This window comes from Triticum aestivum, chromosome 1A (genome assembly GCF_018294505.1).
Source record: "Triticum aestivum cultivar Chinese Spring chromosome 1A, IWGSC CS RefSeq v2.1, whole genome shotgun sequence".
Lineage (NCBI taxonomy): Eukaryota > Viridiplantae > Streptophyta > Magnoliopsida > Poales > Poaceae > Triticum > Triticum aestivum.
In genome coordinates this window covers 134,069,568-134,083,078 of record NC_057794.1, presented here as the reverse complement: position 1 = coordinate 134,083,078, position 13,511 = coordinate 134,069,568, and the positions used below count along the sequence as shown (strand labels likewise).

The following is a 13,511-nucleotide window of genomic DNA, read 5'->3' as shown; positions in this document are numbered from 1 at the left end:
AGTCCTTCTCGGACTAAGACTTAAATTATTCTGACTTCTCTTCATGGGCTTCATAACGTCTCGGGCCTCATAACCCCTGGCAACTGAGTTATCATTGTCTGCCGGGTTATAACTAGTGCCGGTTTATGATTATCTGCCGGGTTATAACTGGTGCCGGTTTATGATTATCTGTCGGGTTATGACTGGTACCGGTTTATGACTGTCTGCCTTAACTCCTGCCGGATTATCATCTGACTTAACTCCTGCCGGTTTATCATCTGACTTAACTCCTGTCGGGTTATCATCTGACCTAACATCTGCCGGGTTATAATCTGACTTAACACCTGCCGGGTTATCATCTGACTTAACACATGCCAGTTTATCAGGTCCCAGCCGGGTTATAACTCCGGCCGGGTCATACCGTGGGGTATATCCCCGACAGTTTACCTTAATTCTTCTTTCGTAGTTGCGGATGCTTGCGAGGGGGTAATCATAAGTGGGAGGCTTGTCCAAGGAAGGGCAGCACCCAAGCATCGGTCCACCCACGTATCAAATTATCAAAGTAACAAACGCGAATCATATGAGTATGATGAAAACTAGCTTGACAGTAATTCCCATGTGTCCTCGCGGGCGCTTTGCTTTTATATAAGAGTTCGTCCAGGCTTGTCCTTTGCTACAAAAAGGATTGGGCCACCTTGCTGCACCTTGTTTACTTTTGTTACTTGTTACCCATTACGAATTATCTTATTACCAAACTATCTGTTACCGATAATTTTAGTTCTTACAGAGAATACCTTGCTGAAAACCGCTTGTCATTTCCTTCTGCTCCTCGTTGGGTTCGACACTCTTACTTATCAAAAGGAATGTGATAGATCCCCTATACTTGTGGGTCATAAGTTGCATCCTCATGCCTTGTGAGCTTGACTGTTGGTTCTTTGGATGCAAATGGCTGGTGCAGGTACCCTGCTACGCCCCGGTCCGACTGTACATGTATTTTAGGCAGACATTTAGGACTGGCGCCATATGGCGGCGAACTACACTGGCCGGGGTACACGACATGCATAAGTGTCGTGGTGTGCCCAGAAGCGCCGAACAGCTAAGGGATCAAAGAGTTGCACATAGACGAGGTAGTCCGGCGCCTCATACATCCACCAGCGACTGATGCAACTAATCATCTGCAACATATGCTCATTGGGGGAAAAGTTATTGTCGTATGATAACCATCCATTGTTGTTAATGTATTAGATTTGTCCAAGCAGTACAACTTGAGATAAAAGATCATTATCCTATGCCTTTTATTGATCAAGTGTTAGAGAGATTGTCTAAGCCCACACTTTTTTGTTATCTTGATGGTTGCTCTATATTTTCTCAAATGAGATGAAGAGAAAACTACTTTACTTGTCACCGGATAAATAGGGCACCGCCCACACAAAAAGTGTTGAAAATGATGATCACCCTCCCCAAGGACCTCCTAATCATTCGAAGATAACACATTAAGAGCAGTTTAACCATGTCGGCTAAGGTAACACAATACAAGACGAGTTAACGGCCCAACGCCGACACAGAGTAACCGAGCATCCCTCAAGGGCTTCCTAACCACTAGTTACCCACCGAAAGTGGTCGGCAAGCCGGACCCAGAAAAGGGGCTTTGCACCATGGAACACGACTTGAACCACGACATGTGTCCGTGAAGCTAAGCATGGAAAAACAATAAAAAATTTCCTAGACTACGAAACAACAAAATGTCAAATAAAGTGTATCCATCAGGAAATTCAGTAAAGTCACGCTGGCTGGATGCCCGCCGGGTATGATCTTGCGTGATTCTTTTTCTGGGTAGTGGGGTTTGATGGGGGCTATTGGTCCCTCGTCTTGTTTGGATGTGGAGGGGCTTTGCATGCCCGGCCTCATGTCATTGTTTCGCTGGTGGGCTCGCGTGTTTTTTAATGTCTGGCCTGCTCGTGGAAGCCGTTGGGTCTGCCTATCCGGCTTGCTTTGGAATGGCTATGTGCGCTTCTTGGTTTGTTTCCTTGATTTTGCTCCGTTCCTTCCTACCCGGTCTCGAAGGTGTAGAGCTCTAGACGTTTGATAGGGTTGTCGTGTGCTCCGTGTGACTGTTAGCAGTTGGTCCCTGTTCAGCCTCTCATTCCTGAGCCTTCATGCCATGATATCCTACTCCGACATCGCCCATGTCCTCTGATTAGATGTGGGCTCGCTCGCGTAAGCTACCCATCTTGTCCCGAACACATTTCTTACATCGCTTTGTTGGATGTCTCCAGATGCTGTCGGACGGTCTTGGACACAGAGGAACTTGTCTTCCTCAGACACATGTCGTTGTGGGCTCTGTCCTACTAGCGATTGTGGTCCGCTTTTACCCGTTGGTCTTGATCGGATGTGGAGGGTCTTTGCATGCTTGTCTTTTCGTTGTTGTGCGGCATGGCTAGTTGACGTGCCTTGGTGTTGCCGTGTGGGGTTGTTTGGTTGGCTTTTGTTTGGAGATGTCTATTTACCCTTTCCTTAGGGCAATCCTCTATGATGTCTAGTCAAGCGGCGGGGTTGTTTCTCTATCTTCGGCCTGCCTTCCTCCTGCCTATCTGGCTGATGGTCGCCTGGGGTTGTGCTGTTTCGGGGGACATAGCTTAGTGTAGTGGAGAACCAAAAAATTTGGCTGATCCAAAAAAAACTCGAGTAACAGATGAAACATAATTTGGAAAGAATATAACATTTATAGCAGGTGCCTAGCACGTGTAGTTTGGTCATGTTAGCCGGATGCCCGCTGGTGATATTGCACGTGATTTTTCTCTGGGCAAAGAGGTTCCCGAATATTGCCATTTGAGGCTTCATTGGCAGGCGCATTGGGTCCCATCGTTTGTCGTGCCCTGGTCAACCCTTGGTGTTTCAACAAGTTTCAATCATCCTTTGACAATGGTCGATTTCACTTGACGAAACATGTTGTAATCCTCAAAACTATGCTTGAATGAAAGATGCAACTTACAATACGTTCGTCCTTGGATTGATGGCTTGACATGGTGATTAATAATTCTAATATAATTATCTCTGATAAAAAATGAAATATTTGATCACCCATGCATGAGTTGAAGGTATACTTCTCATGTTCTAGTTGATCTTCTTGTGAGAATGGCTTTGAAAGAAAGCGATCAGATGGTTCAGATTTAACACACCACATTCGGCTATGCATTATGTTTTACACTTTCTATCTGATATCTTTAGATAAGATATTATGCTAGCATCGGTTTTCTCAATATAATTTAACCTTGGCTTTAGATTTCTGAAATCAAAAGAGTTATAATATATATGTCTCATTTGAGACCAAATGTAAGCCAAGTATGAAACAAGCAAAGCAATCCAGTTAGATATAAACTTTAAGTAAAACAATGGGGAATGTTTTGCCGCAATAATAAGTCACTATCGGTCTCTCTGAATGATACAAAGTGTTGGCCGATATGCTTTGCAATAATTTTATTGCTAACAAATAATTTCCCCTTCTTCATTGGTCTTTTAAAATCACTTATATGAATGTTTCTAACATGTGCATCAACAATAAAGTTATGATCAAATATCAAAATAGGTAAATCATTTGCTAGACATACCTCTTTAAATATGTTGGGAGAGCACAATAGTTGTGTAACTTGAAAGATTATCTTTCGGATGGCTTCCCAATGCCTTGTAGCCCTCTTTTTCTTTAGTAAACTCGGTACATGCATTATTTGATTCAGCTTTTTCAATAACCGAAATATCTTCAATAACCGAATCACACATTTTTCTTTGCTACTTCGCAAGGTTTCTTATTCTTGTCTAATTTCAGCCCATATCGTAGCCTGGCGAGCTTTCAACTTTTTTCCTTCCAATTTTAGCCCAATCCCCCCCACCCCCAATGTTTTGAGACACTTTTGATAATGAGTGTCCGAAACTTTGCAATTGTTTAGCGGGTGTACTGGATGATACAATATTAGTGAAGTCATCATTTGCACAACTCTAGCATTTACAACAGCAAAACCATGTTTCCGTCCACCTTCTTTTAGTTCTTGGCGAATAGTGTTGCACAAATCCCAAGAGAATGTGAGATTGTTCTCAATAACCCGGTTTGGATAGGATTGCCATCAATGATTTAGACTCTTTCGACAAGGAGATGTTGTCGAAATTCTGTAATTGTGTAGGGACAACAAAAACTTCTGTAATTCTGTAATTTTGTAATTGTGCTTCTATAGATTTTTTTTTCACTTTTTCGCCTATGCATGCGAAGGTGCAGAGCCGAATTACAAGTATGTGCAATTGCGTATGGCGTCGAATAGTTAGTAGCTTGAAGCATAACATGTGATTGCGAGTTGCTGGACGAACAACTAGTAGTAGCATGACCAATTTCCCTATCCACTAGCACGTTTGGATTAACATATTATAAATTAGTTGCCGATGAATAAAAGGGTGGAACACTTTTCTATGAGACATTGGAAATTCTAACATTGTGTGTTTTGAATTTATTAGCTGAACTCATCATGTTGTTCACCATCATATGGATTTGCAGGGTTGCCGATGCATGAGGGTTGGGACACATATGTTGCATGTTGTTAAAATTATAAAAAGTTGAAGCATGGAGATTATTTTGCATCAACTCTTGTATGTAATTAGATGTATGATTGAAAAAACTAGGGCTATCCGATACATTATTTTCATGAAACAATTATCCCCAGCTGAGTCATCAAAAGTGTGTTTGCACACGAACACATCATCATATACCTTTGGGAGTCGATCGTGATACACAAGACAAGTCGCCGGAGGAGCCTCCTCGGGAGCGATATACGCAAGACACGTCGGCGAGGTCTTTTGCGGACCCTAAACCCTACACGCCCGGGAGGGACCCTATCAGAGCACACGTCAGCTATGAGCTGCCCTAAGTCGACCTGATCACCCCTAGGGCCTCATGGATTGTTGCCCTCCAACACAAAAAATGAGTAATAAGACGATAAACAAGATAGTAAGAAGAAGGACAAGGGAGAAGAACGAGAAAGAAAAAAGAACAATTAGGACCTTCAATGATGTCGAAAACTTTAATGCTGGTCACTTTTGAGCCCGTTTTAAGGTATAATCACTCACACCCAAGGTTGTTAACGACTTTACGATACAGTCTAACTTTTTTGATTCGACGATTTTGGTTCGTACAATCTACGTTTCTATGATACTGATAGTTAAGATTCTACTATGACCATCTCACGCCTTACCTTAGACATAAAATTAGCCTTACTATAAGCTGGAGTATATAACTGCAGGAGGACGGGGGGATGTCTGAAGGTGGATCTTTATCCTAATCTATACGCAGGCGACGAGACATCCGTCTATCAGAGATGCTCTAATGTTTCGGTAGTGTAGTATACCACCCCTCTGAACCGGAGCCTCTTTCATCCTCCTTCCCATTCGCTTCCCTTCATCCTCCTTCCACCTCGCTTCCGCGCGACGCCACCACGCAGCATTTTCCGCTGCTGCCACTAAAATGAAGTAAAATGATCGTCGTTATTAGTTATTACTCCACAACCTCCTATAGTGAGCGGAAGGGACCAAGCAGCGAGAGCTGAAGGGATTTTGGGGATTGGCCTAGGGTTTTAGGGTGGCCGACGCGACGGCATGGCCTACCACCACCTCCTCGTCGTCTCGCCGCCGGCGCAGCCGCCGCCGCCGCCGCGGCGCCTCTCACTACTCTCCCGCTCGCCGCGGGGGGCCGTCACAGCCGCTGCCTCGCCCGACGCCGCCCGCTCCTCGTCGGTGGTGGCATCGTCGGCGGCCACGCGAAGGAGGGCCGTGCTCCTGGTCGGGATCTCCGTGCTCCCGCTCCTGCGCCTCCGTGACGCGGCGACCTCCGCAGCGCAGCCCTCAGCGGTCGATCTCGTCACTGGTGAGTAGGGCTCTGCTCAGCGTGGGGATGATCTATGAGATTCTTAGTTTGAAATCTGACGCGGATCTCCTAAAAAATACTGATGCAAATGTTTCTTGAACACATAACCCTGGAGGTTGGAACCTTCACGGATCCTTGGAGATTTTCTGAAACTTTAGTCCGAAGCCTGCAAATGGCTAGCTGGCTAGGCTAATCATCGCCCTGAGGAAGTCAAAACCTTGTATGCCAATGGCCACTCTGCATGTTCTAAACCATCCCTGTTACGAAATAGTTTGGCCAAATCACTCGGCGGTGATAGTGCTGACTTACACTCATGAGAGTGTTTTTCTTATGTTCAGTTTTGTTAAATGTTATTTGTGCAACATTGAATGCGGTATGCTGCTTCCACAATAAAATGTATGCTCTGCTATCCATTTCATGTCAAATACTCCCTCCGCCCAGAATTATTTTAGTTCTGTGACAAGTAATTCTGGACGGAGGGAGTAGTAGTTTTGGAAAATGCCAATTGAATTGGCATGAACTAAGCATTTCTGCATCAGAAAGAGCATTTGTCCTTGTTCTAACTAGCTGATACCCGCGCGGCGTGCCTTCGTTAGTAGGACCGTGTGTTGTTTTCCGTATAATTTGTGAACTTTTACATGTTTATTTATCTTTTGTTTGATTTATCCTTTTCTTTGTTTCTATTGATATGTTGTTTACTTCCTTTTTTAGGGGGGATTTTGTTTACTAGTTGTATGAATTGTGGGAAATAGTATTGTATCAAGTTTATTGCTTTCTCCAAATTACACTGTCCACAGAGAAGAGAAAAACAAAATCACACCCACCTGAATGATACCTATGCTCAACAGTGATTTGAGGCAGAGCATCCAAAAGTCAAAGCGACAAAAATGTAGACATCAACAAGGGGTAAAATAAGACTTGCAGATCCAGTAAATATTAATTCCAAATGTATTGATGTTCAGCCTATCCAAGCAAAGTCATGATGCTCATATGTGTGTGTAGTGCACAATACATGTTTCAGAATGGAAGGATTTCCCTGTCTAGCCAGTGAACACCGAGGACTTAACCCAACATTTACACTATTTGTTATGGCATCAATGGCAGGCAAAATCTCACTACAGCAACAGAAAGAAATTAGATTTGGTGAGGTCTTAATAGAAGTGGTTATGCATTTTAAACAGAGAGGAACTGTTATTACGACATGAAGGTCTAAATCTGTATACCTGACATGGATAGTTAGGACTTCTTTTTATTGCAAGCACAACCACAATAGCAAGCTCCTTATCCTGCAATCTCATAACATTTACTGTGACACAAAAAAGGTTCAAAGTTGCAATAGAAGGCCAAAAGGAAACATCGAAATAGGAAGCCTCACAAAATATGATGTATAAGGTAATGTGTACTGCTTGCATTAGCTATGTGCCTGTGGCATTCCTGTAGATGTAATAGGTGTAGTTATTACATTGCAAAATGGTCAAATTATCAAAATAATTATTTGAAATGTAGGTCAAGCTGCTGCCTTGTGACCATGAGGTCATGGGTTCAAGTCCTGGAAACAGCCTCTTACAGAAATGTAGGGAAAGGCTGCGTACTATAGACCCAAAGTGGTCGGACCCTTCCCTGGACCCTGCGCAAGCGGGAGCTACATGCACCAGGTTGCCCTTTTTTTTATCAAAATAATTATTTGAACCTATACACAGCAAAATAAGTGGTGAATATGTTAATCCACTTGTACACATTAGTAGCTAGTGTATGACACAAGACCAAGCTGATCCTACTTCAGTAGCTAGTGTATGATACAAAGTCAACCATGGTACTACAAAGCTAAACCTACAGAAGCTTTTTAGCGATGCATAACCTGAATACTAATATCAACATTATGCTCACTTCATTAGCTGTAGCTTGATGTCTCAGGCTCATCTTCAGCGAAGATAATGTCCATATGTTAGTGTATACATCAATTTAATTATGAATACAGTTTGATTATCCATGGCCAATCTAAATTTATGCTGCAACCTAAATTTATGCAGCAAGCCTTTTGATTTTTACACCAAGAGTTCATTGTACCGGAAGATCTGAACTCATATATGACAATTTCAAATTCATTACCCAGGGCCAATCTGGATTGTATGCGTTGCAAAACAACACCCCATGTCTTCAGACTACACATTACACCCGAACCTTCAATGAGTTCACATCAACTGACAATCAAATGCAAAAAAATTTGGAAGCAAAAATACATCATATGTAGCGATAGCAACAGGCAAATGTATAAAATTCTCACAGGATAGGAAAAAAAGGGGAATGGCACCAGGGCAGGAGGAGTCGGGCTTCAGTACCAGCGTCGTTGCCGGCGGCATACTGGAAGACCCTGATCTGGGAAGCTACTGATCTGGGAAGCTACACGCAGCAGGACAACTGGAGTAGGAGCATCGTGCATACTGGGCTCTCTTAAAAACGAAGGCCAGACCGGGGCAGAGAGGCGGCTAGAGGAGGGCGGAGGCCATCAGGGGCCGGCATGGGTAGGGATGGGTCGAGGCACCAAGGGAGGAGGCCTTGTGGAAGTCTGTATACGGCTACATCCACAGTTCAGGTGTTCTTGTGGAAAGGACGACGTTGCGGAGGAGCCGCGCAGGTCAGGGAGTGGGAACCGGAGGCCGCGGCCGGCCAGCGAGCATAAGCAGAACCCCAGGCGCTCCTCTGGTAGGGCTACGGGTGCAGCGCCTGCGCCGGCCACGACGGAGGTCTGCTGACAGGCGCTGCCGTCTGTGGGGCCTCTCGCTCGCTTCCTTCTTTCTCTTCACTTTCGACCGACCGAGAGAGGGAGAGAGAGAGAGCTATCAGGAAGGGAGAGCCTGATCGAGAGATTCACGGCGCGAAAGAAAATTGAGAGGCAGTCGTCGGCATCACAGGACCACCTCTGCTCTTCCCCGTCTCTTTCTCACCTCCACGACTTCTCCTTTTCCTCGTCTCCGGCTCGGGCCACTGCTTGCTGTCTCCCATACCGCCGTTCACCACCGATGTCGGCGCCTGGTACACAGCAGGGATGGGATGTTTGCCGTTGCCATCCATGTGGGCAAGAGCAGCGGAGTAGGCAGATGGGGAGGTGCGGTAGTGGCGGCTCGCCCCAGCCGTCAACATTGAGCAGGAGAAGAGGTCAGCCAACCCCACTTGAGGCATCCGTGCGCAGGATGCCATCCACAATGCTGCGGAGATGGACATGGGGGCGGAAGTGGGGTGGCGGTGGTTTAGCTGGGAAGAAGCGGGTGCCGCGGTTGGGGAGGAACGGGGCAATGGTGGAGCCATTTTATAAGCTCGTATAGCGGTGGGGCGGCGTGGATATGCCCGGAGTCTTCGAGAGAGAACCGGACACGTGAAGAGAATCGAGAGGAGGTTAGAAACCGACCAAAGTATCTGCATCAAGTGAAGCGGAGGACGTGTGTCCAAAGTCATGGTTGGCAGCAAGATGCACACACAGGTTGTACCCCTCCTGGTCCCCAGAATTACACGTGTTCTCTCTTAATTCAGCCAGAGGCCAAAAAAAACTCCCAAAAACGGAGAAAAAAGGATTCATACGGGTGATTGAGAATTACCTTATATGGGAATGGGTATGGGACATTTAATTAAGCAGGTTGATCTGTGCTTTCATGCATTCACTTATGGGACGGTGTATCTGTAAAGCTAGGGAGAAAAATAGCCTTATTAAGTCCTAGCTTGATGTGATGAGTGCACAAGACCAGGAGTTACTCAAGCCTCTGGGAATGTGTTATTACGTCCTGCGTTCTGGTGTGAGGTACATTGACTAAAAAAACAAAGGCATGCCTATTTGTGTTTTATTGATGATGCCACTTTTGAATTGATTAATGATATGATTGTTTCACATGTTTTAGTGTGGTCACGTCTCTTTGGGAGAGCATTTAATTTTTTCAAGGTTATAAAGTAGCATGGCATTGGCCATTTGAGAAGCAGAGCAACAAAAGCCAAGTTTGTCCATATGTACCCACTCTTTTTCACGCCAATATGATTTGCCCATTATTAGTCAGTTTCCTTATGTTATACTACCTGACCATGAGTTGATAAGCCTGATAAATTTATGGCATTGTTCTTACAGATAAAATGGACATTCAGATGTCTGAGGAAATGCAGCCTGAAGAAACTAGGGCTGGACCACCTCAGCCTGAGGTGAAAAGGCCATCTCCAGGGAATCCACTTGCTAGTCTTCTGAATACAATTGCAGTTATTGCTTCTGGGCTTCTGGCTGGGCTTCTTGGTACTACTCAACGTGAAAAGAAGGCCTTGCAGTCAGCCATCTCATCTGTATGCCATCTACAAACCTTTGGTCACCATCTCATCCGCATCGGCACCATCCTAATTTCAAATACACGTAAATAGAAAATGTTAACTAACCTGTTAGCTCGAATATCAGTACGCTACATACCCAATTGAATGCTTCTGCTGCTGCTGCAAAGTAGCGCAGTAGCACACATCACTTTAATGGCAAATTTGGTGTCTATCCTGCATTCATGGTATTCAGTTTCATTTAGCACTTGACATGTAAGTCCTGATGCATGCTTAAATGTCAGACATGACCTACAGTTAATCATCCTTTCTTAATTATTTTGCTCAGGATCTGTTGTCCGATAAATGTTTCAAATATATCTGTTGTACCTTTTTTGTGTGTGCCTGAATTTGATTCAGCATCTATGGTATGCATGCCTTGATAAGCTTCATCATCTTGAGACTCATTCCAGGTGGCCTTCTGTATTGTTTAAGGCTTTCAGTAATTGTTTAGAAATCCCAGCAAATGAAATATATACTATATGTTTACTTTGCTGATGTTCTATTCTTTGCCATGGGCCTTAATACTATGACATACTACTTTCACAGGGATGTTTCTGAATGCATATTTTCCTGCCCCTTTGTCTTGGTTGTTAACATGACCTGGATATATTTGATAAACCAAGATGAGTTGCTTTAGATATACTAGAATGGCTTTCACAGTGCAGAGATTATGTGTCAAAAACTTTCTTGAAATTCAATGTCTAAGTACATTGAATTCGTAAAGGACTATGAACTAACAAATCTGATGTTCTATTTCCCCAGATGGAGATCAAATTGGCTGAAGATGAGGCAGCGATGTCTTTGCTTAGAGAGAACTATGAGAAAAGGCTATTGGACGAACAAGTGGCACAGAAGAAACAAGCTAGGATGTTCCAGGACGAGGAAGCTTCTCTTCTTGATCAATTGGCTTCAACGAAGAGAACTGTAAAAAATTTAAATGAGGAAGTTATGAAGGAGAAGGAGCTAGTTGAACAGCTTAAACATGAAATACATGATCTTGAGATTAGCATTGCACAAGCAGAGGAAGACAAACATGCGTTTGAAGAAAATCTGAGGGACAAGTTGGAAACACTTGATATTTTACATGGCAAGGTAAATCTGCTTAGCCAAGATGTAAATGACAAGGAGGAAAACATTACAGAACTCAGTTCATCACTTTCAACCAAGGAAGGAGACTACCAGAGCCTGCACTTGATGTTTAATCAGACTAAAGAGAGCCTGGAACATGCAAATTCTAGAATGGAGCAACTGGAGAAGTATGTTTATGCAGCTAAAAATGATATAAAATCAAAGATATCCTCAATTGATTCATTGAATGAGGATGTCCAAACATTGTGCAGTGCAAAGAGTGATGCCGAGGAAAAAATAAGCGAGTTAATGAAACAGTACACGGAATTGGAAACTGCTTCTAAGATGAGGGCCTCTCGCGATTCTGAACTATTGTCCAATAAAGATGGTCAGCTCAATCAACTCGAAGAACGACTTTCTACTGCATTAAGTGACTCTAGTGAAGACAGAAGTATAATTGCCGAGTTAAACAGTGAATTGGAAGCTAACAGAACAATGCTACTCAATGAAGTTGAGACCCGGAAAAAAATGTCGGATCTTGTTCAGTCCACTGAAGATGCACTTAAAGAATCCAGAAATGAGTTGTTCAAACTGTCCGAAGAGCTTAATGCAGTAAATATATCAAACCATGACTTGACAACCCAGATTTCAGAATTCACAAATGAGTCTAATGAAGTGAAACAGGCTCTGACTAAGAAAGTAGAAGAAGCGGAATCAGTTTCTAAAGCTCTTTCAGATGAATTGGCCTCAGTGAAGGAGATACATCAAAAGACACAAGAAGATCTTGAAGTCACCTCTAATCAATTGGTGTCTATTACAGAAGTGCATGATGAACTTAGTAAAGAATTGCTGGATACATATAAAAAGTTAGAGTCCACAACAGATGAGCTTGTTAGAGAACGAAGGATTAATGCTACTTTAAAGAGGGAGCTTGAGGCATTGGTGAAACAATCACAGGTGGAATCTGAAGCTAGAAGAGCTCTTCAAGCAGACTTGGATGAGGCCACTCTTTCACTAAATGAGGTGAATGAGAGTACATTATTTCTGTCTAATAAGCTTGATAGCACTGTTTCCAGGATTTCTGCTATTAAAGAAGAGAAAGAGGTTCTTTCAGCGGCTCTTTCGGAGCAAAAGAAAAGTACAGCCGAAGCTCAGAAAAATATGGTGGATGCTCAGCATCTTATTAAAAGGCTTGGGATGGAGAGAGAGAATAGTGAAATCAGGAGTACAAAGCTTGAAGAGGAATTGGCCACAGCAAAAGGTGAGATGTTATATCTGAGGAGGCAGATTACTGCAAGTGGGTCACAGAATACAGATGTTTTGGAAGCAAGCCCAACACCAAATTTCAACCAGTCTCCGGAAGATCATGTTCCAAATACCAGTAGTACTGATGCTGTACCTCCTCGTTCTGCTAAGAAGATTTATAGGAGAAGAAAAGACAGACCATCAACATGAGCATTACCAGAACATGTGATCTAGGACCATCTATCTTTCATTTGCTCTCATTTTAGCACTTTATGAGAAATGTTCTTATTTAACTTCCAACATTTGAAAGCTAGCATGTTAGACTACCCTATAGTAGCTCCAACTCTTTTTGTTGAAGCTCTAAAAGAAGACCCTTCTGGTTTCCATGATCCATATGCTAGATTGTGAGGGAATTGCAAATGTATGTTAATCTGTGTGCAGATGTGTTGTTGTTGTCTCGAGTGCTTCATGAATTATAATATGGTGACTCTTGCTATCTTCTTACTAAAACACTTCAAACCGCACATGCAATCTGCTTATCCATCATTACGTTAATTACATAGGCATGCTTCTATTCTGGTACTGTTTACTTGTCTGTCTCATGTTCTGCATTTTTATAATGAACCTACATTCTCCTGATTCATTTAACTCGAGCGCGAATTATGAGATGCCGGGAGGAAGTTTATTAATGCCTTGACATCTTGTCCTTTCACCTCCCATTCCTCCCAAACATATGGTGCTGCAAAAACTTGGTCTTGTGCTGCTTATATATGAAAACCATGCTGACTATTTTCAATTTTTCATGCTGGGTCTTAGCATACTGTTCTCTCTGTTTTATTGCATGCCCTATTGTTATATACTTAGTGATCTAAACGCTCTTATATTTCTTTACAGAGGGAGTATTTATCTGTATCTTGCCAGAATCTGGTCTTAAATACCAGAATAGTTGGTGTCGATTATCCTTGACCGAATTAGG

The 13,511-nt window shown here is 43.3% G+C and overlaps 1 protein-coding gene across 1 annotated transcript; it reads left to right on the top strand.

Moving 5' to 3' along the window:
• The first annotated feature begins 5,302 nt into the window (after positions 1 to 5,302).
• On the top strand, positions 5,303 to 13,031 carry LOC123040768 (MAR-binding filament-like protein 1). Its single transcript, XM_044463530.1, has 3 exons — positions 5,303 to 5,881; positions 9,993 to 10,198; positions 10,985 to 13,031. Exons 1-3 carry the CDS (start codon positions 5,614 to 5,616, stop codon positions 12,743 to 12,745), a joined length of 2,235 nt encoding a protein of 744 aa, XP_044319465.1. The 5' UTR covers positions 5,303 to 5,613; the 3' UTR covers positions 12,746 to 13,031.
• Positions 13,032 to 13,511: the final 480 nt, after the last annotated feature.